This window comes from Indicator indicator, chromosome 4 (genome assembly GCF_027791375.1).
Source record: "Indicator indicator isolate 239-I01 chromosome 4, UM_Iind_1.1, whole genome shotgun sequence".
Lineage (NCBI taxonomy): Eukaryota > Metazoa > Chordata > Aves > Piciformes > Indicatoridae > Indicator > Indicator indicator.
In genome coordinates, this window is record NC_072013.1 from 9,859,144 (window position 1) to 9,882,658 (window position 23,515).

At 40.4% G+C, this 23,515-nt stretch overlaps 1 protein-coding gene across 1 annotated transcript in view; it reads left to right on the forward strand.

Annotated features, from left to right (window-relative positions):
- Window positions 1-23,515, forward strand: part of INO80 (INO80 complex ATPase subunit) — a 59,638-nt gene that overhangs the window by 15,162 nt on the left and 20,961 nt on the right. Inside the window, exons 14-25 of the mRNA XM_054400016.1 lie at window positions 503-562; window positions 1,158-1,300; window positions 2,347-2,431; window positions 2,948-3,065; window positions 4,018-4,103; window positions 4,977-5,144; window positions 5,585-5,718; window positions 6,453-6,520; window positions 7,516-7,609; window positions 8,711-8,888; window positions 14,748-14,888; window positions 20,198-20,423. Coding sequence (XP_054255991.1) covers window positions 503-562; window positions 1,158-1,300; window positions 2,347-2,431; window positions 2,948-3,065; window positions 4,018-4,103; window positions 4,977-5,144; window positions 5,585-5,718; window positions 6,453-6,520; window positions 7,516-7,609; window positions 8,711-8,888; window positions 14,748-14,888; window positions 20,198-20,423 — 1,501 coding nt within the window. The remainder of the gene's footprint in view (window positions 1-502; window positions 563-1,157; window positions 1,301-2,346; window positions 2,432-2,947; window positions 3,066-4,017; window positions 4,104-4,976; window positions 5,145-5,584; window positions 5,719-6,452; window positions 6,521-7,515; window positions 7,610-8,710; window positions 8,889-14,747; window positions 14,889-20,197; window positions 20,424-23,515) is intronic.

Consider the following 23,515-nt stretch of genomic DNA (forward strand, 5'->3'; position numbering starts at 1 on the left):
AACTCCAGAACTGGATGCAGTACTCCAGGTGGGATCTCACCAGAGTGGAGTAGAGGGGGAGAATCACCTCCCTTGACCTGCTGGCCACACTTCTCTTGATGCAGCCCAGGATCTGGTTGGCTTTCTGGGCTGCAAGTGCACATTGACAGCTCATGTTGAGCTTCTCGTCCACCAGCACCCCCAAGTCCCTCTCCTCAGGGCTGCTTTCCAGCCAGTCACTGCCCAGCCTGTATTTGTGCTTGGGATTGCCTTGACCCAGATGCAGGACCCTGCACTTGGTCTTGTTGAACCTCATGAGGTTGGTTTGTGCCCACCTCTCCAGCCTGTTGAGGTCCCTCTGGATGGCATCCCTTCCCTCCAGCATGTCTGCTGCACCATACAGCTCAGTGTCATCGACAAACTTGCTTTCTCTTTGGAGAAAGAGTTTTGTCTTTGTATGGTATAAAAACTCTCGAGCAGCTGCTCTGATTTGAAAATAATGTCTCTTTTTCTGCTGTTCCAGGTACTACCTTATTGGGGAAATCCCCATGATAGAAAGGTCATCAGGAAGTTCTGGAGTCAGGTAATACTGATGTGCTTTGCCTGTTTCTGTTATCTGTGCAGAGTGAACCAACAACTGTTACTACACCCCACGAAGCTAAATGATCTGTGGGTACAGAGTTCTGTTTCTTCATCCATGTAGCAGTGTTTTCGTCAGGTAATGAGGCAGAAGGCTCCTCCTGTGCTGGAGAGCAATACAGTACAGGGCAGTTTGGAGTTCAACTGAAGGAACTAAAGCTCTGTAAATGAAGCAGGAACTTTCAGTGTCAAGGACTGTTGATTCTATTTGAGTAGCCTAACTGAGGATGCCTAGGGCTAGCATCCCTACAGGCCTGTCAGACTGTTCCTGATTTAACAACAGAGTTTTGTAGGGTTCAGTGCCTGAGTCACGTTTGACACATTAAGAAGCAACTGAAATTGTTCAGGGACTAATGGGCTGAAGTCCAGACCCACCAGATGAATAAACATGCTGTAATTAATTTTAAAAGTCAGTTGGGGAAAAATGCAGTGATAATGAGCAAAGATTATGAAACAGACTGAAACTACAGTATACACAGGTGAGCTTTTCCCAGTGTACTTACATTATATGGACATTTTTTCTTATTTTCTGGTTATAGAAGACATTGTATACTCAGGATGCTCCTTTTCACGTGGTGATTACCAGTTACCAGCTAGTAGTACAGGATGTGAAGTATTTCCAGCGAGTCAAGTGGCAGTATATGGTGCTGGATGAAGCACAAGCACTGAAGAGTAGCTCCAGGTAATGAGTTAACTGGAAACAAATTCTTCCCTCTGTATCAACCTCTTGAAGTAACACTAACAAAACATCAAGATTGCATAGATTAATAGAAGTTAAAATGGACAGATAAGATCCTTTAAGTGTCTAACCTAGTTCAGTATTTGTTTAACTTTGACACTGGATTGATCCACTAGTTTCTTGGCATTTAAATTTTCCTTCTAAAAATATATAAAATCTGATTAAAGCAGCTGTGGAGCAGAAACATGCACAGAATACAAGACAGTTAGTGTGAAATGCTGTTCCCTTTCTGTCCTCAACAGAATTCTGCTTAGTGAACATTCTGTAGTCTGTGGTGTGCATTGCTTATATTGGCTCTGTTAAACGCATTGATCCCTTCTACAGTGGCACTTCCAGACACAAAGGAAGGTCAGAGCCCCGTGAACACCGTTGGCTGCAATAAAGCCCAATCTTTGCCATTAGACTCTGTGCCAGAAAGTTGTGTTTGTTTCCAAGTAATGGATTTGTCCATCATTACTTGTATAATTGCTTTCCCATAACCTTTGTCCAAGTTGCCACTGTACACAGTAAGCTTGAACACTGCTTTAGATGCAGCCTCATTCTGACCAGTCTGTCTCTGCAGCAATCTTTGGAAAGTGAGAGGCTTGTACTGCATAGCTCAGAACTCTGCCACCGTGGCCCATATGTTTATTGTTGTGAAGCCTGAAAAATACATGACATTCTGATTCACCATGGCTCTGGGAATGTAATTGTTCTGATAATGAGATTTTATTAATACCCAAACATTTGGATTAAAAAATAATAAAAAGATGCTTAGAAAAAAATAGAATAAATTATGCAAGTTTCATTGTAAACTCTAAAAGGTTCCTTCTTCCTGTAATTGTCTTTTGAAAGACTGGGGAATAGCTGTAATAGTTTCACCCAGTGACCTCCAAAAATTATTTGGAAAGGTCACTGGAAGCAATTGATCTTAAAATACAATAGTGTTTCATATCCTTCTACAATAAAAACAGTTTTAATGATTTTTTTTCCTTCGTTTTTTTCATCAGTGTTCGTTGGAAGATCCTACTACAGTTCCAGTGTCGAAACAGATTGCTGTTGACTGGGACCCCAATCCAGAACACAATGGCTGAGGTATTCAGGAGCTCACAAGAGTGGACTTTTCTTTATAAAGAGAATATGCACTAAATACATGTGATCAGTTGAGAAACCAGTTGTATTTATTTGATTGTGGGATCATGCTTGTAGGAAACAACTGGTGAACACACATGGGATCAACTCTGGTAGGGAAAATCTGGAAGTATGCCACACATTCAGACTAAAATAAAACTGAAGGTACCTGATGGTTAATAATACCATGATTATAGGACAAAATCTATTCTTGTGGCCTTTCCTTCTGTTGACTGAAATCGTTGTGCAGTGTCTCTCGCTGCTTTCTGACAGTGTTTTGTTAGGTTGATATATCTGACATTTGTTGAGAGCGGCGTGTAGGAAGAGGATACAGATGGGTTTTTGTTTAGTTTTGCCATGTCTTGTGATCTAGTAGAGCGATTTTGCTCATAAAGAGCTGCAAGTGTTGGAATCCCCCAGTTACCTTGTTCACAGTGGGTGACTTTTTTGCTGATCTACTGTTTTCTCTTTTCCTTTTAGCTGTGGGCCCTGCTGCATTTTATCATGCCAACACTGTTTGATTCCCATGAAGAGTTCAATGAGTGGTTTTCCAAGGACATAGAGAGCCATGCGGAGAACAAATCTGCCATTGATGAGAGTGAGTGCCGTGTGTAACTGCACTGGTTCTTGTATTAAAAGTCTGTGCCTTTTTCCAACTACTAACGGATAAACTCTCATTTTGTGTATGAGATGTATCATCTAAAGGAGAGAGTGCATGATGGGTTTGGAATGTCATTGATAGTTGTCCATAATTTATGTCAAAAATGTGTGTTTCTGACTGTTGTCTTATGTGTAATGAAGAGAAAAGCATGTAGTGAAAGTGTTGATTTGCTACTTGTCTCCAGCCCTTGTCCTTTCCAAACACATGAAAACAAATATTTTGTTTCTAAGAGCACTTCCTCTTGCTCCTGAGAGTTACAAGTTCTGGACATCAAAATTGTGATGCAAAGTGCTAAATACCATTTGAAGTATAGAAGAAAAGCATAGATGTTCTTTAAAAAAAAATAATAAATCTTCACATTAAATTTAATGGAATAGTTATGTAGAAAAATGTAGGTGGATAAAAGAGCTGAATTGTAATTGGAGTAAAACAGAGCACAGCTGGAAATTGTCACAAAAGTAAGGGTTTTAAAAGTTCTGAAGTACCCAGAATTTTTTTACAGGTTATTGTAAATGCTGCAGTTGTCTATCAGTGCAGTATGCCCTGTTCTTGCGATGCTGTAATTTTGGGCAGTGAGAGAGAATTCAAACTAATTATCTGTTTTTATGAATTAACAATGTCTCATATGAAGATTTCTTCACTGAGTGATACATTTAAGCCCATATTGTTCAGCCCAGGGTAATGCACGACACATGAAATGCTTTTATGAATCAAAAAATCTGCTTCAGTTAAATCATGGCTTGGCACACGTTAAAAGACAAATGAACAGAAAAATAGCAACTCATACATACTTGCTGAGCAGCAAGTGACTTGATTTATAGTAGACCACCATTTAGCTTTCTTCTTTGGTGAAGTGATTGTTCCTTCTTCCCCATTCCCTGTATTTCAGACCAACTGTCCCGCTTGCACATGATCCTGAAGCCTTTCATGTTGAGAAGAATCAAGAAGGATGTGGAAAATGAGCTGTCAGATAAGGTGAGAAGTGTTTATCTGGAGTGAGTATTTCAACTTTATTGTCATATCTCTATTGTCTAATCTGGGTTTTGCAAATTTGTTTGTCAGTCAGCATACCTGAAATGCAGCTGTAAACCTTTCACAAACCTTCAGTTTCTGCCATTGCATCCCAGCAATCTCATTAGATGTGAATGTAACTGAAGAACCCCTAACTAATAAACTTTTCTAGTAGGGAAAACATTTTTTAACAACATATTTTAACAACAAATAATTTTTAAAAGATTTTAAGCCTAATTAAGTTGACAGAAATATCACTAAATGAAGTAAAGGGGATTGGCATAGCAATGACTGAATGATAAACATCTCCAGTTGCCTTTGTGAAGGATTTGGTATGGCTTTTGGATTCTTCTTGCTTGCTTGTACAGAGCAAGAAATGCAACATCATACTCCTCTCTATTGTTAGTCTCTTTGTTTCATGTCTATGTTAGCAATACTGTGTGATTTTTGTGGTCATCATGTCCCCCGGTTTTGGGACCACTGGCTGAGTGGCCTCTACTTTATTCCAATGTGCTGCTTATTTTCAGAACTGGAAAATTCCGTAAACTCTGTGATGCACCTGTTGTTATCATGGGCTCCTGAAACCTCTTGAAGACAGCTCTAAATGAGTAGCATTTGCGTAATTGAAGTCAGATTATAAGGTGATCAGCTGCAGAGAGAATTTTTTCAGAGCTTCTTAAGAATCCCTTTACTTAGTTGTGCTCACACACTTCTGAAGGTCCATGACAGAAAGTTTTGTTTTCCTTAATATGTATTTCTCTCTGCTTTGTGTGTACTGAGGTGGTCATTTTCCTTTTCAGAGACAGAAAAGGCTAAATCTCCATTACTGTTTTGCAGATTGAAATTCTTATGTACTGCCAGCAGACAAGTCGACAGAAGCTGTTGTACCAAGCTCTGAAAAACAAAATCTCTATTGATGACCTCCTGCAGTCCTCAATGGGCACTACTCAGCAAGCACAGACCACCACTAGTAGTCTCATGAATCTCGTCATGCAGTTCAGGAAGGTAAGGCTCTCTTAAGAAATAAGTAGAGTCATTTGTTAGCACAGAACTAAAATATGGCTTCTAGAACACACCATACTAAAAAACATCCTGGCATAGGCAAGGAAGTTGGCACACAGTTCAGTTGTGTTACTGATGCAGTGTAGCATGATGCTGGGGTGGAAGAGCTTTAGGCAAATGGTGCGTACATCTGCTAACTGGTTTGGTTCCAAATGGGTTGTTGAAGGAAATTATTCACTTGGGAAGAAGCAGTAGCTGTTATGTGAATGGGAAAAGATAGGATGCAGTAATCAAATGTCAGTATACGTACTAAAATAGCTGTGACATCCTGATCAGTATTAACATTTTGGTGATCAGTAGTCTCAGCTGATTTGGGATGTAAATGCTGCATTGGTCTAAGCTAATTCCTCCTCGCAGTGTTTGACCTGCTCTCTCTTTTGCAGGTGTGCAATCATCCAGAGCTGTTTGAGCGACAAGAAACTTGGTCTCCATTTCACATCTCCCTAAAGCCATACCAGATCTCAAAGTTCATCTACCGTCATGGACAGATCAGGGTCTTTAACCACTCACGGGACAGGCAAGCCTACTCCACTTTCTCTCCAGCTTAGCATGTTTAGTATTATTGCATAGACTTATTTTAGCTTTGTAAGAGCTAATTAACTTCCTTGCCTGAGCTGCTGAAGTGACATTGGCCAAGCAATGCATTCCTATTTTTCTTTTGTTCATTCAGCTGTGAAGCATCTGATATCTGACACTCTTTCCTGATGGTTTCCTGATCATCAAATATGCCTTGCATTGAATAAGACAGTCAGGAAAAGGGATTTAGAGTTGTTGCTGAAGATGTGGAATAGAATTAAGCTTTAAAAGAATTATTAAAAAATCCCAAAACCACCTGGTTTCCCTTCATTGAGTTTTCATGCTGAAGGAAGCTATTAGTACCTTCTGTTGTGGCATGGTTCCTTGACAGCTTTTAATGCTTACCTTGGATGAATAGAAGGTGCATGAGTGCAGTTTGGTTTGTTTTTCTCTCTGTGACAACAAAGTTAGAAGTGCTAGGGCAGAGATGAGAAAGCCATGTTTGAAGATGAGACTAACTGTTCTACAGTTCCAGAGCAATGTTGTGTCTCGGTGCTGAATTAACAGCAGTGCATGTGGACTGATGATGCCATGCAATTCCAGACACCCAGAGCGCTGAAACAGAGGGAAAAAAACCTGAGTGGTTACTTTGAGTTTCCTGCAGGTTGTGTGATGAACATCAAGTATGTTAAGACCTTCCTAGTGATTGTTTGGGTTTGTTGCTTTCATTTTCAGGTGGTTACGGGTTTTGCTTTCGCCATTTGCACCAGACCACATCCAGCAGTCTCTCTTCCATAGGAAGGGTAGGTTGGGAAGCAACTTGGATTGCACACTTGCATGTGGTGTTGTAATATGTTTTATTTGGGGGAAGTACTGAGAGGCCAGATATGTACTAAGAGGTCCTCTGAGATAATCTAGTTAGAATTTGTTAAAGTTCTGTTAGCCTTTGTACTTAGACATGCATTTCCTTTGCTCAATGAGGAAAGGATGGAAGCAGCTGGAAGAATAATCTGTGAATAACTTACTGTTTAGTCACTGCTTAATCCTCCTATAGTCTCTTTTTCCATTTTTATGTCTTGTTTTAACTTCACAGGATTCATATTTTTAGTCTAATGCAAATTTTTTTACAGATTCAATTCAGAGAATCTGGGAGTCCTTTCAGTACGTTCTGTGTTGTATGTTATAGTGCCAACTTCTTAGTCAAATAGATGAGATGCAAGTGACCCAGGATCCAATCAGTGAACAAAAGCCCTGCATAAGCTGCTTGCATTGACAAATACAATTTATTATTATAGATGATGGAATTTTTATTTTTTGCTGAAGAGAGCTAACTAGATTGTTCAGCTGCAGGGATGGGAAAATATTGGGGAGAAAAATTCTGGAAAGATATTGGCTGCATTACTATACTGAAATCAGCACAGATTACAGCTATGTAAAACCCTTTTCAGTTGACACAACGCAGATGCATCTACAGAAGTTTACACTTGTCTGTAGGTCTCTGCTTCTGCGTGTCTTGCTGATTATTCTGCTCTCTGTTTTGGTACTCATTAACTGGCTTTGTCTTTGGGATCCTTTTTGGCATACCGTAAAAGAATAAAATAATTTTGGGAATGTAAATTTTTGTGTAGAAGTTGAAAAATGAAAATATTTGAATGATATTGAGGATACGCAGTGCACATGGTGGGGTCTGGCATGTGTCAGAAAAAGTGTGTCTTGAATTGATGAAGTGAATGCATTGTTTTCAGCTGTGAGTGTCTGTGAGATGTGTTGGTCTAACACCAGTATTTCTGTGCTGTAGGCAGCAATGAAGAAAGCTGTTTTTCTTTCCTCCGGTTTATTGATGTCTCTCCAGCAGAAATGGCAAACCTCATGAATCAGGGACATTTAGCCAGGTGAGGACAACTTTTTGGCTTTTTCATTTGTAGTAATTACAGGTGATGTTGGAGGCATCTCTCTGTAAAAATGTGTTTTCTGTGCCTCCTAATAATATCATTTGTCTATTGCTGTTCAATGGAACAGCTCCCAGGGTGTTCCTCCAGGCACAGAGCACCATTACGCAAGGCAGTTATTATGCCTCTGTCAAAAGAAAACCTCTGGGACAGAGTTGAATTATAAATAAACAAGATGGTCAGAGGGTGACAGAAGAGTTTGCTTAGCATCACAGTGTAGTGCTGGTGTTACCAAGCACAAAATCCAGACTGCTGAAGGCCAGTATATTGCAGTGCTTACCAGCTGCACTTGAATTATGTTTTGATACACTGGGAATGAGCTTGTCCTGCAATAGTTGTTCCTCGTCCAAGCCTTATTGCCTGCGTTCCACATGTCCTGTTTTTAGCATGAAATGGGATTCCAAGGAGTACTCTTAGGATAACGGATTTTTAGCATCATAAACTGTATTATCTTGGAAAGGGAGATGATCTGTTAGTGTCCTCTGCAAAGGACAGTACTCTGACTGAAGTTAGATAGTGACCGTAAGAAATTTGAAAGCAAGTTTTTTTTATCAATAAATAAGTGTTTTGCTTACGGCTTTGCAAGTGTAATACTCTTTTAGTGTGGTAGTTGTTTTGGACTAATGTTTCTTGTCTGTATTTCAGTAAAATAAAACAAATTTCTCCTGATCTATCTGAACTTTATGGTAAATTCTATATTAATTATGCAGACGCATGAGTAATTAGTATATAGAGCAGTCTACACGGAAGTTGATGTGCAATTTTAAGTAGTAGTGGCTAATTCAGACTTGAGCCTTTTAAATCAAGTGCTTGGAAGTGTATTCTGAATCACATAGATTCAGATAAGCCACCTTAGAAAATTAAAATAGGAGTAATACAATTGGAAAATGTCTAGCAAGAATTATTGCCGATGAGTCAGGACACTGGAAGCCTGAAATTCTGAAAAAAAAAACCATTTGTGTCAAATAGAGCTATGCTGTAAATATACTCAAGCTTTCCTTTCACAAAGCAGTGAATAACTGTATCTACTATGTTGTGTTCCAGATGGTTAGCTCTTTTCCTGTCACTGAAAGCGTCCTACAGGCTCCATCACATGCGCTCCTGGATAGAGACAGAAGGGGAGAAGCAGCAGGGGTCACATTTTCTGGGGAACAGGGATTTCTTGCTTGATGTAAATTTCCCACTGTCTTTCCCTAACTTGCACAGCTGCACTTTGCTACAGGTAAGCAAAATTTCTGTGATGTGAAGACAGCAGCAAACCCTTGTGAGTGAGAAACTACTAAAATCTTTCTTTCCTTATAAAACAGAGGAAGACATACTTGAGAACAGGATGACTTTATTAGATGTAGTTTAAAAAGTTCAGAGTGCTGAGCAGAAAAATAGTTTAACTGCTGTCTTCCTCCTGTGTGGTGACACGTTTCAAAAGTTGCTATAGAACAAAATGGTTGAATTAGGAGTCTTTAAAATACTAGTGGAGCAGCAGAACTGGACTCATGATTTGTCAGGGATGGCTGTTTAAGACGGAATTGGGGATGATTGTTTAAGAAGCACGTAAGCTTCAGAGTTCGGTAATGTTTTTCCACATAGAAAGTGTTTTCTTTCTGACTAAAACTCATTCTTGTCAAATTCAATACCATGTAGCAGCAACTGTGGAAAGCAGAGACTTCAGCCTAGCAGGGTTTCAGGGTTGTTGAACAAACATTGCCAATGGTGTCTTTCTACTCTGAAGTTTGCCTCTGCTACTCTCTGGTAGACTCCAGATGTGTCTGTTTGACTGTGTAATGCAAGGTCGTTTTCTCTAATTTTTTGCCTGAGATGTGTGGGAAGGTTTTGTCTTTTTATGATAAAACTGTTGTTGATTTCCTGAGTTAGGTTATAGCTCCACTGATTTGTTTCTCTGGGAAGTAAGTTCACGAAAGTGCTAGCATAGAGTCAGGAAAGCATATAGTGCAGTTAGCAGATATGCAGTAAAAAAAATCTTTTCTCAAACAGTGAGATTGTGCCAGATTTCTCTAGGGAATATTGCTTCTGTTCATGAGTCTGGAAGGGGAAAGGAGATAGCCAGAATTCAATTGAATAGCGTGTAGAGGAAGTTGAAATTGAAGAGGCATAAGCAGTAGGAAACCAACTTTGGACTTGGTGTCATGTTTTGCAGTGTTAACAGCAAGGCCAATAAACTGAGTCGTCCTAGTTATCAAACAAAGAGTGAGCCAAGTGAGAGTGTATGCCAGTTAACTCTGGCTGTGCTGGTCTTTAAACAGTCTGTATCTTCATGTCTAGCTCCATAAAATGTCTGCAGGTTTTTTGAGATTACATTCAGCTGCTTGCATCCTGACTCTCTGATGCTTATTTCTGAGACTGTACTCTAGTTCTGCCCTCTTGTTGATATGGTTAAGGAAAACTTGTGTGGTGTCATAAGTCTCAGAATCACAGGGTTGGAAGGGACCTCAAGGATCATCTAGTTCCAACACCCTTGCTGTGGGCAGAGACACCTTCCACTAGATCAGGTTGCCCTGAGCCACATCCAGCCTGGCCTTAAAAACATCCCGAGATGGGACTTCCACCACCTCCCTGGGCAACCTGTTCCAGTGTCTCACCACCCTTATGGTGAAGAACTTCTTCCTTACATCTAATCTAAATCTCCCCTTCTCTAGGTTGGATCCATTCTTCCTAGTCCTATCACTATCCAACACCCTAGAAAGTCCCTCCGCAGCTTTCTTATAGGCCCCCTCAGATACTGGAAGAACCACAATAAGGTGTCCTGGGAGCCTTCTCTTCTCCAAACTGAACAACCCCAACTCTCTCAGCTTGTCCTTATAGGAGAGGTGCTCCAGCCCTCTCATCATCCTCAGGGCCCTTCTCTGGGCATATTCCAGCATCTCCATATCTTTCTTGTAGTAGGGATAGTAGATGTTGCAGTGTAACAGTATAGGAGGGGAAGATGGTGTCAGAAGTTGTATGCACTGATGGAAGGTATTAGTCATTTCTACATGTGTAGAAAGACAGTCTGGATCTTTATATAACCTTTGGGTTAGTGTGTGTGGATACTGAAATGAAAGTCTTTATGTGTTCTTAAAGAACAGGGGTGAGTTAGCATTAGAGGTGCTAAATATGAAACGTGGGATACGTGCACGTAGGTTTCATATTGGCAGTGAAACAAAGCGTTTGGATAGGCTGCAGACCTACTTGTACCACAGCTTGGCAAGACTTAAACATATCATTTGGTTTCTTCATTTAATTTCTGTTCTTTGAGGAGGTGTCATTAGTTCTGTCTTGGGAGGTCCTAGTGCAGTGACTGTGTCTAGTGACTGATGTAACCAGTACCTGTTACTTAGAAAGCAGCCAGCTGAGGAGCAGAGTTCACCAGTGTGTGCAGTACAGCACATTTGTGATTACCCCAGTGAATCTAAAAGAAGTTTAGCCCCACAGTTACGACAGATTCCTTAGAACTGTTTTATAACTTGCATGTTAAGACAAATTACCACCTGGAGGTACTTGCTATGTTAGCATGATTTTGTTTGCACAGCTTATGTAGAGAACATCTTAACAAAAAAAAAAAAAAAGTAGGCACAAAATCAGACTTTGAAAAACAAACTGACCTTTACATGCCAGCCTTTTAGCAGTGTGCATCATGAATGAAGATCTCATCTTAGTCCAAATTTGAGAAACTTTCAATGTAAAGTTCCCAGAAGCTTCCTCTAGGGCTTCATAAGATAGTAACATGTTGAGAGTGGGAAGGGGGAGAAACAGAGGAAAAAGGAAATGGTATAAATCTGGAAAGGCTTTTCTTAACTGCTCAGATCAGCGTTTCCGATGTAAGAGAGAAACTATGAAAATAAGTTGCTAGACAAAAAAAACCCACGTTTATTTTTAACTCTTCTTTCTGAAACTGAGGTAGCATCTGTCTAAAGATAGTATTAGTTTCTTCATGTAAACACACAAATCCTTTGCCCTGTGAAATCGCTTCATTCGCTTTACTCAGCACCTCCACTACATGATTTAATTTGTACACATTCATTTAAAGTTACCTGATCTGTTGACATGAACCCTTCTCTGCTTTGCTGTTCTAATTTTCTTTCTATAAAAAGTGAGCTTAAGATGCTGGCACCCATTTTGATGTGTGACTCTACTGGCAATATAAGAAGGCCTCTTTCAATGCTTACTTTGGACTGCATCCATGTGGTGGATGTTGTACATTTCTATGTTTTACTAATCCTCCTCTTTGCTTCTTGGCTTTGTTGACTAAGGTATGTGATCCATGTCAGAGCTGTGGCTGTGTTCAATTCTGTAACCTTACCCAGTCTTTTCCATGTATGTGACTGATGGGAAGCTGGTTTCTGCTGTCCCTGTTATATCTGGTGTCTGCTCTGTTCATGAATGCTTAATGGCTGCATTTGTCAGGGAATTCAGAGAGGGGTGTTTCTTAGGTGACCTGTTCATAATTTGTATGCAGGAAGCATGGTGCTGAAAATAAGATTAATGCCCATGTACAAGACCTACTTCTAGTACTGTGTGCATTTGAAAATAATATTCTTCTCTTACTTTGGATCCTTTCTTGGAAATTTCCCTTTATGTTTCTTCCTGGGTACTTCTAATTGGACTAAAGCCACCTTTCATGGCTTTTTGATGCTATCTTCCAAAAGAGAATTAAATAACAAACTTGCATAGGTTTGGAATTACAGTTTGTTATCTTCTTCTACATCAATTTCTGGGATTCTCAATTTCCAGGAAATGAAGTTACCAAACCCCTCTTAATGATTACAGCTACAATCAGTATGCCAGTGCTTACTGTCATAAGGCTCATTGCAAAGCTCTTGTGGCTGCATGCAATACTGATTCCTCTGTACCCCCAGTGTGTGAGCCAGGGGTGGATGGGGAGAGGAACTTTGAGCTAAAGCAGTTCTGAATCTGTCTAGTAGCCTTCTGTTGCTGAGAGGGAAGTCATGCTTCCTGCCTGGCTCTTGCTGTCCTTTCTTTATTCCCAGCCCCTAAATCCTGTCTCCACTCATGTGGGGTTGTACTGTCACATCCCTGTATGATCCAACATAAAGAAACTTTATTTTAGTGGCTGCTGAATTTGTTCTTTGATTGGATAAGTAGCTAGATAGGCTTCTGGAGGGGGGTGACAAGTTGTAAACTGGCACAAGAGTGGCACAAATATGTAATGGTAAAGGATTTCCTCTTTTCAGCAGCAGTGCTGGTGCTTTGTTGCCACCGTTTCTGGTCCTCAGATGAGCCTGTGCTCACTTTTGTTTGCCACAGCCATGTGCTCCCAGCCTTATCTTACCCACTGCTGTTTCAGCCCGCAGCCTGTTTTACCAGGTGGTGAAAGTAACTTGGAGTGGAGGGACAAGGCTTTATTTTCATCTTAATCATCATCTTAATGAGTACAGACAGCTAGGCCAACAAGAAGGGGCTCTGCAGGAACAGGAGTGAACATGTGAAGCAGTTGTTGCTTAAGCCAGCATTACTGATAAAGACTTGCCAGTTGAGTAAGAGGCTGGGTTTGGAATCACTTCACATTATGCAGTGTGGCCCAAGCTTTGACCTGTGCTTTTTACCCTGTTGAGTGTCAGTGAAATGCTGTTGTCAGCTCTTGCTGCTTTCGCCTTTTATATAGAGGAGCAGATGTTCAGGCGGGGAGTATGAACTTCATTTTTCCTACCTCTAGACCACAAGTCTCACTGGCAGCTGAAAGACCCAGTTACATGCTGGGATTGACTGGTATTTCTTAGGTGGTGCTGGCAGCTATATACAGGAACACTGTGTTTCTCCCATGTCAGCAGGTTCCAGATGATAAGTGCTAGCTGTCTGCATCTTGCCTACCACATCTCCCTCTGGAAATAGAAAGGGCTCAGAATGCATGATCTATAGTAGCCAATTACTGTGGATGTTTTTGGACATGTATGCTATGTATGTGTCCAGTGTACAACATGATACACGAGTTGTCTGCTTCTGTCATGTTTAAAACTTCAAACACTGGGGTTTTAGAAAGTTGTGAGGCTCTGGGGTTAAAGTAGCATGCAGTTACTGTTGGAGCAGAACGATGCCAAAGCTTTACATACAGTTTAGATTTTAGTCAAGTGAACTGCTAGAATTGTCAGGAGGGCACATCCTGTGACCTTATGCAGTGAGAGGTCTACCTCTTAACAGTGCTAAAAGTCTTGTTTTGTTTCCTATAATATGCAGAATAATGCTGTGCATACTAAGAAAACGGTTGTTCTGAATATAGAAGAGTCAGAATAAAAACTAATTAGCAAAAATGGCTTAGTCTCTAAGCAGTTTATTTCATTCTTTGGTACAGATGTTTACAGTAAAAAACATAAAAGCAAAGAAAATTGATCTTTGTTACTTTTCTGTGTAGAGCTGAGCATCTTAGAATCATAGAACTTTTGAAATTGGAAGAGACCTTTGAGATCGTCAAGTCCAGCTGCTCTTCACAGAGCTCTCCTTTAAACTGCAGTGTCATCTCAGTGCCCCCACTTTTAAGTCAATGCATTTTTCTCTGTCAAAAGGACACAGATACACTTGTGACAAATTCCAGTTTTTACATACTGGATGTATGCAATATGTGTGAGTAACCAAAGTCTTCAAGATAGCATTCAGGGCCATTTTCAACAGGAAAGGAAGAAAAGATGGGATAGATGAAAATCTAGAGATATCTGTCCAGACTAATATTTTTTTCTCTGCCCAATTTCTTTTTCCCCATGCTTCAGAACAGGTAAGGAATAACCAGAAATCAGCTTGAGGGTCAAACTGACTAGACTATTCCCATGTTGCCTTTGTTATAAAAGCTATGGTCAAAAGTATCAAAGAAGGAAAAATTTGTTTCTGGCTCCAGCTGAGCATAAATGCAAGTGTTGATATAAGCTATTCTGATTACAACTATGTCAGGATTTGAATGTTCTGATAATTACAAAAAGCTCTGTCTGTTGTCCCTGCAGAAAGTGTGTAGAGTTTCTTTTTTCAAATGGAAATACTTGGGGAACGTCCTTTGTGTTTTCTCTTGGGTGCTTACAAGATTTTACAGGCGTTTTTCTTTACAGAGATAGTAACTTCTTGTTTTTAATTTTATTTTCAGAACCTTGTGTTCAGCAGCCACTGTAAAGCAGTTACTGGCTATTCAGACCATGTCATATATCGAAGGAGATCAGCTACCTCATGTGTACGGTGCTGCCAGGTGACTGAGCTGCCGTCCTTCCTGTGCATAGCCAGTCCACGGGTAAGTCCAAGTGGAGTTGTAAATTATGTGGTTTTTTTCCTATTGTGTTTTAAATCTTGCTAGGATTGTGTGCTAGGAACAGGATGATCTATTAGTTTCTTTTGGTTGGGTAAAACTGTTGTGAGGATATCCTTTCGCTGCTGTATTCAATAGTGGGATTTTTCATAGGGGAAGTGACTCTAATGTGGACAGAAGGGAAAAGGGATGTTGTAAGATGCACCTAACAGGAGTTATTCTGAGATACAGAGATTTCACTTTCTCTCCTCCTAAGACCTAATACCTTGTTTGGTCAACTCTGATCACAAAAGGGGACTGTAGAGCAAAGTTGTGTTTTTTTTCTAAAGGGTGTTCATTTTCTCTCATTGCGTCAGCTTATGCTCTGGAAAGGAAGCATCACATTGCAGTATATAAGGATTAATGAGTTGTCATTTTCTAAATGTTTTGGATATTAAGTGGCACTGCTTGGGATTGCCCATCAACTATTAACTGAATTTTCAAATTACTTTTCACTGAAGTTTCCTGGGCTGACACAAGAGACCTTCATAAGTCACTGGCTGTTTTTTTCATTCCATGGTAGTGCATCCTGAAACAGCTGGACAAAATGTGCTTATATCAGCAGGCTATCCAGATGCTGTAGCCTTAGTTACAGTCCATGTTACTGCTGTAGGTTTTATCAAATGAGACTGCATGTGCAGTTACATATTGGCAGCTGGAGAAGGGAGGATGGCAAATAAGACTTTGCCTGCTGCTTCTCTTGGAGCTGAGTTCATCTCTGCTTGTAGCTCTAGGGGCCGGGAGTCTGACTGAATTCTTAGAAGGACAGATCACTTCCAAGTCACAACATACTACTTGGTTCAAAAACAAGCAGTTAGTCTGAGAATAAATTGTGAAAATCTTCTTCTTCAGATTCCTTTGATTTGTTGCCCCTTGTACTTCTATTTGCATTGCAGATGAATATGTTGAATATTTCCTATACATTAGAAAGGGAGGAGAGCTCAGAAGGCTACATAGGAAAGGGAAGGGAAAGATGAGGAGAGATGATAGCTGACATACATTCTAGTGAATACAAGTTGCTTGTTTTGGCTTCGCTGGTGTATAAAAATTAAGAGGAGGCATGGCTTTTTGTTTCTAGGAGTACAAAGACTTAATTTTATGCTTGTTAGAAGCATTTGGCAGGAGTGTAGAAGACCTGAAACAGCAGAGAGAGCACATACATTGTCAGAAACCATAGCCTTCTGTTGGTGTTTGACCTGCCATGGATTTTGGGAAGTTAATGGAGCGAATGATAGGAATAGGAGCGTATGCTTTTGTAGCAGCTGGGGGGGGTAGTCATGAGGGGGGGCTTCAGTGCTGTCGTTTTCCTTCTATGTAGGCAGTTTTCTGGAGTACAGACAGGCCTCAAGTAACTTGGAAGATGAATCTTGTATTCCTGGATTCGTTAACAAGCTGTTTAATTCCATTTAGAGTAGTATTGCTTGTTTTAGTTTAGCAGTTCAGTAGATCCCAGTGTGTCAGAGGTCTTTGTGGTCAGAAGTGTGTTTGGGTATCTCACATCTGAATGGTTAACTTTGCATGGAGGAATGAGAAGGATGCAGGAAGCATTTTACAACTACCCTAACTAAACTAAGGTACTGAATTTAAGGTGATAATGCGTTCATATATATCCCTGTCATTATATTTTTTTAATTATTTTTGCATTTCTGAACCACAACTGTTACATTCAGTTTGATTGGCAAGAATGTGTTGACATAGGAGGGTTTAATACTAAGTTCACCCTACCTTTTTTTACAAGTCAAACCACAAAAGCAAACCTGGAAAATAAAATTGAAAAACTGCTCCATGAAGAAAAGGAGAAAGGAGGAGCATGAACAAGCTTTAACTGGAAGACTTTTTAAATGGCTTTTGAAACTGTGATTGATTGTTTGCTGGGGTTCTTGAGTGGTGTGGTGGTTTTTTTTTGTTTGTTTGTTTGTTTGTTCATTTGTTTGTTTTGGGGTTTTTTTAAGGCCATGTAAAAGATGGCAAGTTTTACCCTGGAAATGTGTTTGTCTTTTAAAAATCCTAGCTTGTTTGTTCTTTTCTTTTAAAAATCCTAGCTACGTTTCTGTGTCAGAAATTAGCCTATTCTGTTTTGTGTGTATCAGCTACTGGTTCTAGGTGTCCTGGAAATAAATATGACAGATTGTCTATGCCTGAAAAAATACCTGTTGCTGTCTAGAAATATGAACTGAAGTGTGATGGTTAATAGTGTCCTTTACAAGAAACAACCTAAGTCTGTACCATTGTTGTGGTCACCATCAACCTTCAGGCAGCAAGGCCTTGCTTGGAGAGGTTCTGCTTTCTCCCAGCGTTGACTGCAGATGGCAGCACAAGATGGCATCAACTGTGATGCTGTCTAGTGAGTTCTGGGAGTGTGTGCAGTTTCCTAACACAGGCACTTTCAGTTTGCAGGGTTTCATGTGATTATGTGCACAGGCTTGTAAGTCAGTCAGGTTTTAAGGTATTTCTTGACATCTTGCAAAACATTAGCTTTACTGTCACTGCTAAGACTTTGTATGCTTTTTCTGATCTTATCTTGTTATCTACTCTCATTGTGTTTATGAATCTGTTTAAACAATTGATTTGCCATTGCAAAAATTAATCTCTGTGAGATTACTCTATGAGTAATGTTCAGAGAGAAACAGCCAGCCTCTAAGATAGCAGGCAGTCTGTCCTGTGGCATAGAATGCTCCCTTCTTCTTGCAATTCTCAAGTACAGCATTTGACACTGTTGATATTTAAACTATTTTTGTTTCTTGTAATTTAGCTAAGCTGTTAAAATTCATTTGCATGATCAATTGTAATGCAAATACCTTATTCTCATCAGTTAATTGTGTCACACCAGAGTAAGCTGGAACAAAAAATTCATCCTCCTTCAAATACATAAAAGCTTTTTGGCTGCAGTAACAGGTTCTTTCACTGTTTCATCTTTCAGTTATCCCATTATCAAACCCATTCCCACCCTTTCTCCATTTTCCAGAAGCTCAGCTACTTAACTCTTCACCATCAAACCCTACAGACTCCTCTACTGTTCCTTCCCATGCATTTCTGTCCATTTCAAAATGTGAAAACTTTCACAGGTTTGATTTCCTTTGTGTTCCTTTTTGTCTGTTACCTTACCTTCCATAGTCCCTTGGTAATGTGTTCCTTTGCACACCATTAGAGTTCATTCCAAGGTTTCTAATTTACTGGACTCAGTGGATGCTCTGTTTTGATTGTACTTCTGAAATAAAAGCAACAATGACTGCTAAAGTAGTGATTTATTTGCTTCCTGTATTGGTGAAGAAACGAACAAGATGCTGCAAATTTATTCTGTTTTAAGCCCATGCTTTAAGGTTAATTGTCTAATTTTTAGTTTCATTTTTAAGTGAGTTTACAGTATGCTAGTAAGTCTCTTGATAGTACATGAAAGTTTTTACCAGCTTTGTTCTCTAGATTAGGTTAAAAATGGCTTGTAAATGTTTACCCCAAAATGTTGGACCCAAACAGAATTATATTCAGAAAAGACAGGAGGAAGAAGTTGGCCATCTGCATTTTTATTGGAAAAATTTTTGTGTTGGACAGTGAATTGTCGTGTGCTTATGTTTGAGTGAAAGTGTAGCAATTGTTGTGTATTGGCTTTGGATTGTGTGGTTTGACTCTTGGTGGAGTACCACAAGAAAAACCCAGCAGAGTAGGCTGTCCTGGTACGTAGCATGGCTCAGTTACACTTCATGGTTTATTGCTTCCGTATCTTGAAGTTGTCTGTTACCCTGGTAAGGGAGAGATGAGAGAAAGTACAATGTTAGGGATTGGAAGGGACCTCCAGAGATCATCAGGTCCAATCCCTCAGAGAAGGAGACTCCACAGCCTCGCTGGGCACTGTCCTAATGCTCTTTAACCCTCAGAGTAAAGAAGTTTCTCCTTTGTGTTGAGGTGGAACGTCCTGTGTTCTATCTTATATCCATCATTCTTTGTCCTATCACTGGGTGCCACTGAAAAGATCCTGTCCCCTTCCTCTTGACACCCATCTCTCAGATATATATAGGCATTAATAAGAGCTCCTCTCAGCCTTCTCTTCTCCAGACTAAGCAGTCCCAGTTTTCTCAGTCTTTCTTCATAGGAGAGATGTTCAAGTCCCTTAATCATCCTCATAGGTCTTCATCGGACCTTCTCCAGTAGATCTCTGTCTCTCTTGAATTGGGGAACCCAAAACTGGGCACAGTATTCCAGGTGTGGTCTCACCATGGCAGAGTAGAAGGGGAGGAGAACCTCCCTAGACCTGCTGGCCACACTTTTACTAATGCACCCCAGGATACCAAAGGGGCACATTGCTGTCCCATGGATAACTTACTGTCCACTAGGACTTCGAAGGTCTTTCTCTTTGAAGCTGCTTTCCAGCAGGACAACCTCTGATCTGTACTGGTGCCTGCTGTTATTTCTCCCCAAGTGCTCTAGATTGTACAAAGGGCAGCCTTGTCTGCTGGAGTTGAACTCTTTACTCAAGCACCTTCCAGGCATTAGGCATGTAACTGTTTGACTAACATCAGCCTTATCCGCTCTGTCTAGATTTGAGTGGATGAGGCAGAGCAGGGGGAGTTGAAGTCATGAAGCCATTCCAGAATAGCTCCCATGGTGTGAAATCATACTTCTTGTGTTTGCAACACTGATGTGTCCAGCTGGGTTTTATGTGCTGAAGCAGGTAATAGGGCAAAGGACTCATAGAGTGGCCACAAGAAAAAGATATCGCTATGTTCACTTGCACTGTTTTCATGGCCCACTTCTGCTGAGGTGAGCTGTGAAGCCCAAGAAATAAGATGTTCCAAAACAGGGCAGTTTTCCTGTTCTTTCTCTCCCCCTGCCCTGATTTATGGATCTTCCTAATTTTAAATTACCAATAAATTTCTGTTAAGGATGATATGTAAATGTCATCTCTGTTACAAAATACTTGGTTGTGAACAGCAGAAATAAAGAAATCTAGGGAAAACAAGAAGTGCAGCAAGGATGTTATTCTTCTACTTTCATCTTTGCTATCAGTCGTGTAGCAGTTGGCACAAGGTGCTGTTTATCAAAGGGCACATGGCTCATGCTTGATCATTCACAGGATTTTCTGAGTGTGGGGTGTGGACATATCACATCTTTGCTTACTTTAAGCCAGTCTAAGATAGTTTTCCATTTCTGTGTGTCACGATGATTTGACTTTTAAAATTTGATCCTGTGGGAAGGTACCTGAGCTGCAGATTTGGGGATGAGGGGAAATCTGAACAAGAATATTGTTATTTTCCTTGTAGGTAACAGCTGTGCCACTGGAGGTCTACTGCAATGACCGAAGTGCAGAATATGAGCACAGGGCACTAAAGGAAGGAGGAAGTCTTGAAGCAAAGCAGTGTGTCCTCCATGGATCCCCAGAGCTAGCAGCTGACTGGATGAAGCAATGCTCCAGGTTCTTCCCAGAGTTCCCAGGAGGGCTGTTAGGGATCAGGCCTCAGAATGGCTGGTCTTTTATCAGGATACCAGGTAAGTTTGGAGGTTGTTATGGAACAGAGATGAGATAAATGAGAACATCTGCTCTTCAGTGGTCATAGTGCTTGATTCTGGGCTTTTTGAGAGGGGAATGGTGGTTGTGCATTTGGTTTTCCTAAGTGGAAGCTAACACTGGTATCCTAAAAGACATTGTGATTTCATATTCTCAGTCTGGAGTGAAGCTGACAGTAGATACTGAGCAAGTCCAGTACAAGCTCTTTGAGTGCTTACAAACCTTGCAGGATGGATGTGATTATTAAAGCACAGTCTACTCTCACAACTAAATATTATTTTGAGGTTGGAGATAAGATTACAGGAAAAGTAGTGGCCATACCTTGCCTCCCTAGTATATTGGAAGACCTTCATATTGACCAAAGAGATCTTTTGTTGGTTATCTCGTGGAAGGATAAATATTACATGTAATAGTCTGCCATAAGAAGGATTTGGGGAACCTAGTTCAGAGAAAAGTGGCCAGGAAAAGAAGGCACAAGGGATTTACTGTGTTTCAGTTGGAATGAAGGAGAATTATTCATATTTCCTGGTAAAGTAGGGAAAAGGTAGCAGTGTACTAGTAAAGCAAATGCACTTCATTTTTTTCCCTAGAATTAGACTAAAGTAATCCAAGATCTGCTAGAATTCAATTGCTGATGCTGCAGTGACTTTGATGGGCTGCATGTACTAACTGTCGGAAGGTGGTCCTGAGCAGTGAGCTGTCTGCAGAAAGTACTAAAGATCTGAGAGATAGCCAAGAGGAAAAACAGCTTACACTGCCAGATGCTAAGTTATTCCCAGACCCTTTTGGGTCAAGGATGTTTGGCACGGGAAGTTAGTACAGTAGAAGGAAAATGGCCTTTTGCTTGCTACAGTCTGGTTTGAGAAGGTACCTCCTAAGTACTTGGAGGCATTTGAAGCCCATGCACATTTGTATCTGTGTAATGGAGAAACTGTTTTTCATGAGAGATAGTTGATGATTTTATAGTTTCTTCAGGAATTAATTGACCTATTAATTACTTGGAAAGAGAAAATGATTCTCTGTAGCAGAAAGGAGGGATAGAGCGAAGGGATTCATTAAGGTAGAAGGCATGAGTAGAGGAAAGAAGAAAAGTAGCTGATGTAGAATAGACAGTGGGCAGTGGGCTGCATTCTCTTGGAAATACTTCCATTTTAAGCTGATGACTTTGTGATAAGCAAAAGTATATAGAGGACTTTATCAGGTACAAGAAGCTTTCAGGAGTGAGTGAATAGGTGCAAGAGTAGGCAAATTTATCAAAGCACAACAAAATTTGGTTCAGAAAGTGATTGGGATGAGTGTAAAACTTGCTTAATTTAGGAGGTGTTGCTCAAAGTGGATTTAAAAAAAAAAGGGGGGGACAGCTTTGTATAGCTGGTTTATTTAGGTAGTAAGTGGCATTCAAACCTAAACTTACTCAGAGGAGAGGACACACACCACAGCAGGTCAGCTGTGTTTATACATGCAGGAGCAAGCACAGTGCAGAAAGTGCCTGATGTGCTGAAGGAGGCATTTGCAATGAAATGGAACAGCAGCTGGGAAGGTCTGCAGTAAATAGGTGACAAGATGAAAAGGGAACACCTCTCTTTCCTAACCCTGGTCTATCCTCTCCCAAACTCGGCGTTCCCAGTACCCTGGCAGCAGGCTCTGCTGCGATCACTGTGGGAATCTCTTGAGGCTTTTCCTGTTCTTTGAAAGAAAAATGGTCCTGGATTAAATGGCAGGAAGTGTCTGAGTCCTTTTAGCATCGATAAAAAGCACCGGCCTCCCTGGCTGTTTACTGTGAGAGCCAGCTAGCTCCTCACTGACCCCATTGTGCCGTGCAGACTGTCGGGAGGGGAACCAGGGGTGTCAACTGGAACCCAGACTTTATCACTCTTTCCTCTGCTTTTTGCATGTCCAGAGGCACTTTTTCTCATTCTCCAGAGTGCGGTGTGCCCAGCTACAGTCATCAGCCAGAGCTCCTGACAAAGGGTTATTTTGAGTCATAATCATTTGTAGCTGTTCTTCCCAGGCTGTAGGATCCTACTGTATGCCCTTGTTAGATAACTTATGTGCATATCCCTGCATGGCTGGAGCAGGAGCTTTTTTTGTTTTGTTTTTCAGACTTAAAGCCACACAATGGCATTTGCCACTTTCTTTTTGGATTCATTCTCTTTTCTTGTTTTTTTTCTTGCAGTACCTGAGAACCCCAAAGTTGAATGCTAGGGAGAATTCTTTGACCTATATTCCAAGACCTTCATCTCTTAGCTGGCTTAAACTTGTTTAAGTTCTTTGGTGTTCTTAAATTAAAGAAATGAAATACACCATTCAAAGCATTTCATTGGAAATCTTCACCAATCATGAAAAAGAGAAAACAAAAAATTGCAAATTTTGGAAAGCCTGTTTAAAAAAGAAAGAAATTGGTATAAGGGAAGAAATTGGTAGAAGTGAGAAAAACTAGAGGTAGAAGACATTTTCCCCCACCCCCACACTCTCTCAAATAATCTGTGTTATTTTCTGAAGATGGGATGAATACAGAAGTACATTTTCTGTTAGCACTTCCCAGATTTTGTCCTTGGAAGCACTAGGTGGCAGGCTTTAAGCATGCAAAATATTTGATCTTGGAAAACACAATGGTATCAAGATAGCACACTTAAAGATGCCAAGTTAGGGTCAAATAGTTTTCTCGTTCAGAGATGATAAATCTCTTTGTTGTTTCTGATTTGCTTTCCTAAAAACCCCACTTTCTCACCAGTGCACTCTGTTCTGTGGAAACGTTGAACAAATTATGAACAGCATATTAACTTTTCAGATTCCAAGACCATATGCAAATAAGTTCTTTACTTGTAATTTGCATTTTATTGGTATTTAAAAATAGTAACTTACACTATGGTGAACTAGGGAGCCAGCAGCAAAGGACAAGCGTTATTTTCAGCTACCAAATTTTAATTCACTCATGTGTGAAAAACTGTAGCATTTTGCTTCTGGAAAAACTTGTTAATGTAGTCAGTGGAGGCTGACTTTTGAACAGGCCCTGTTTGTTCTCTCAGTTTCTGTCCAGTCAAGATGGCTTCTGGTTAATAACTGTGTTACT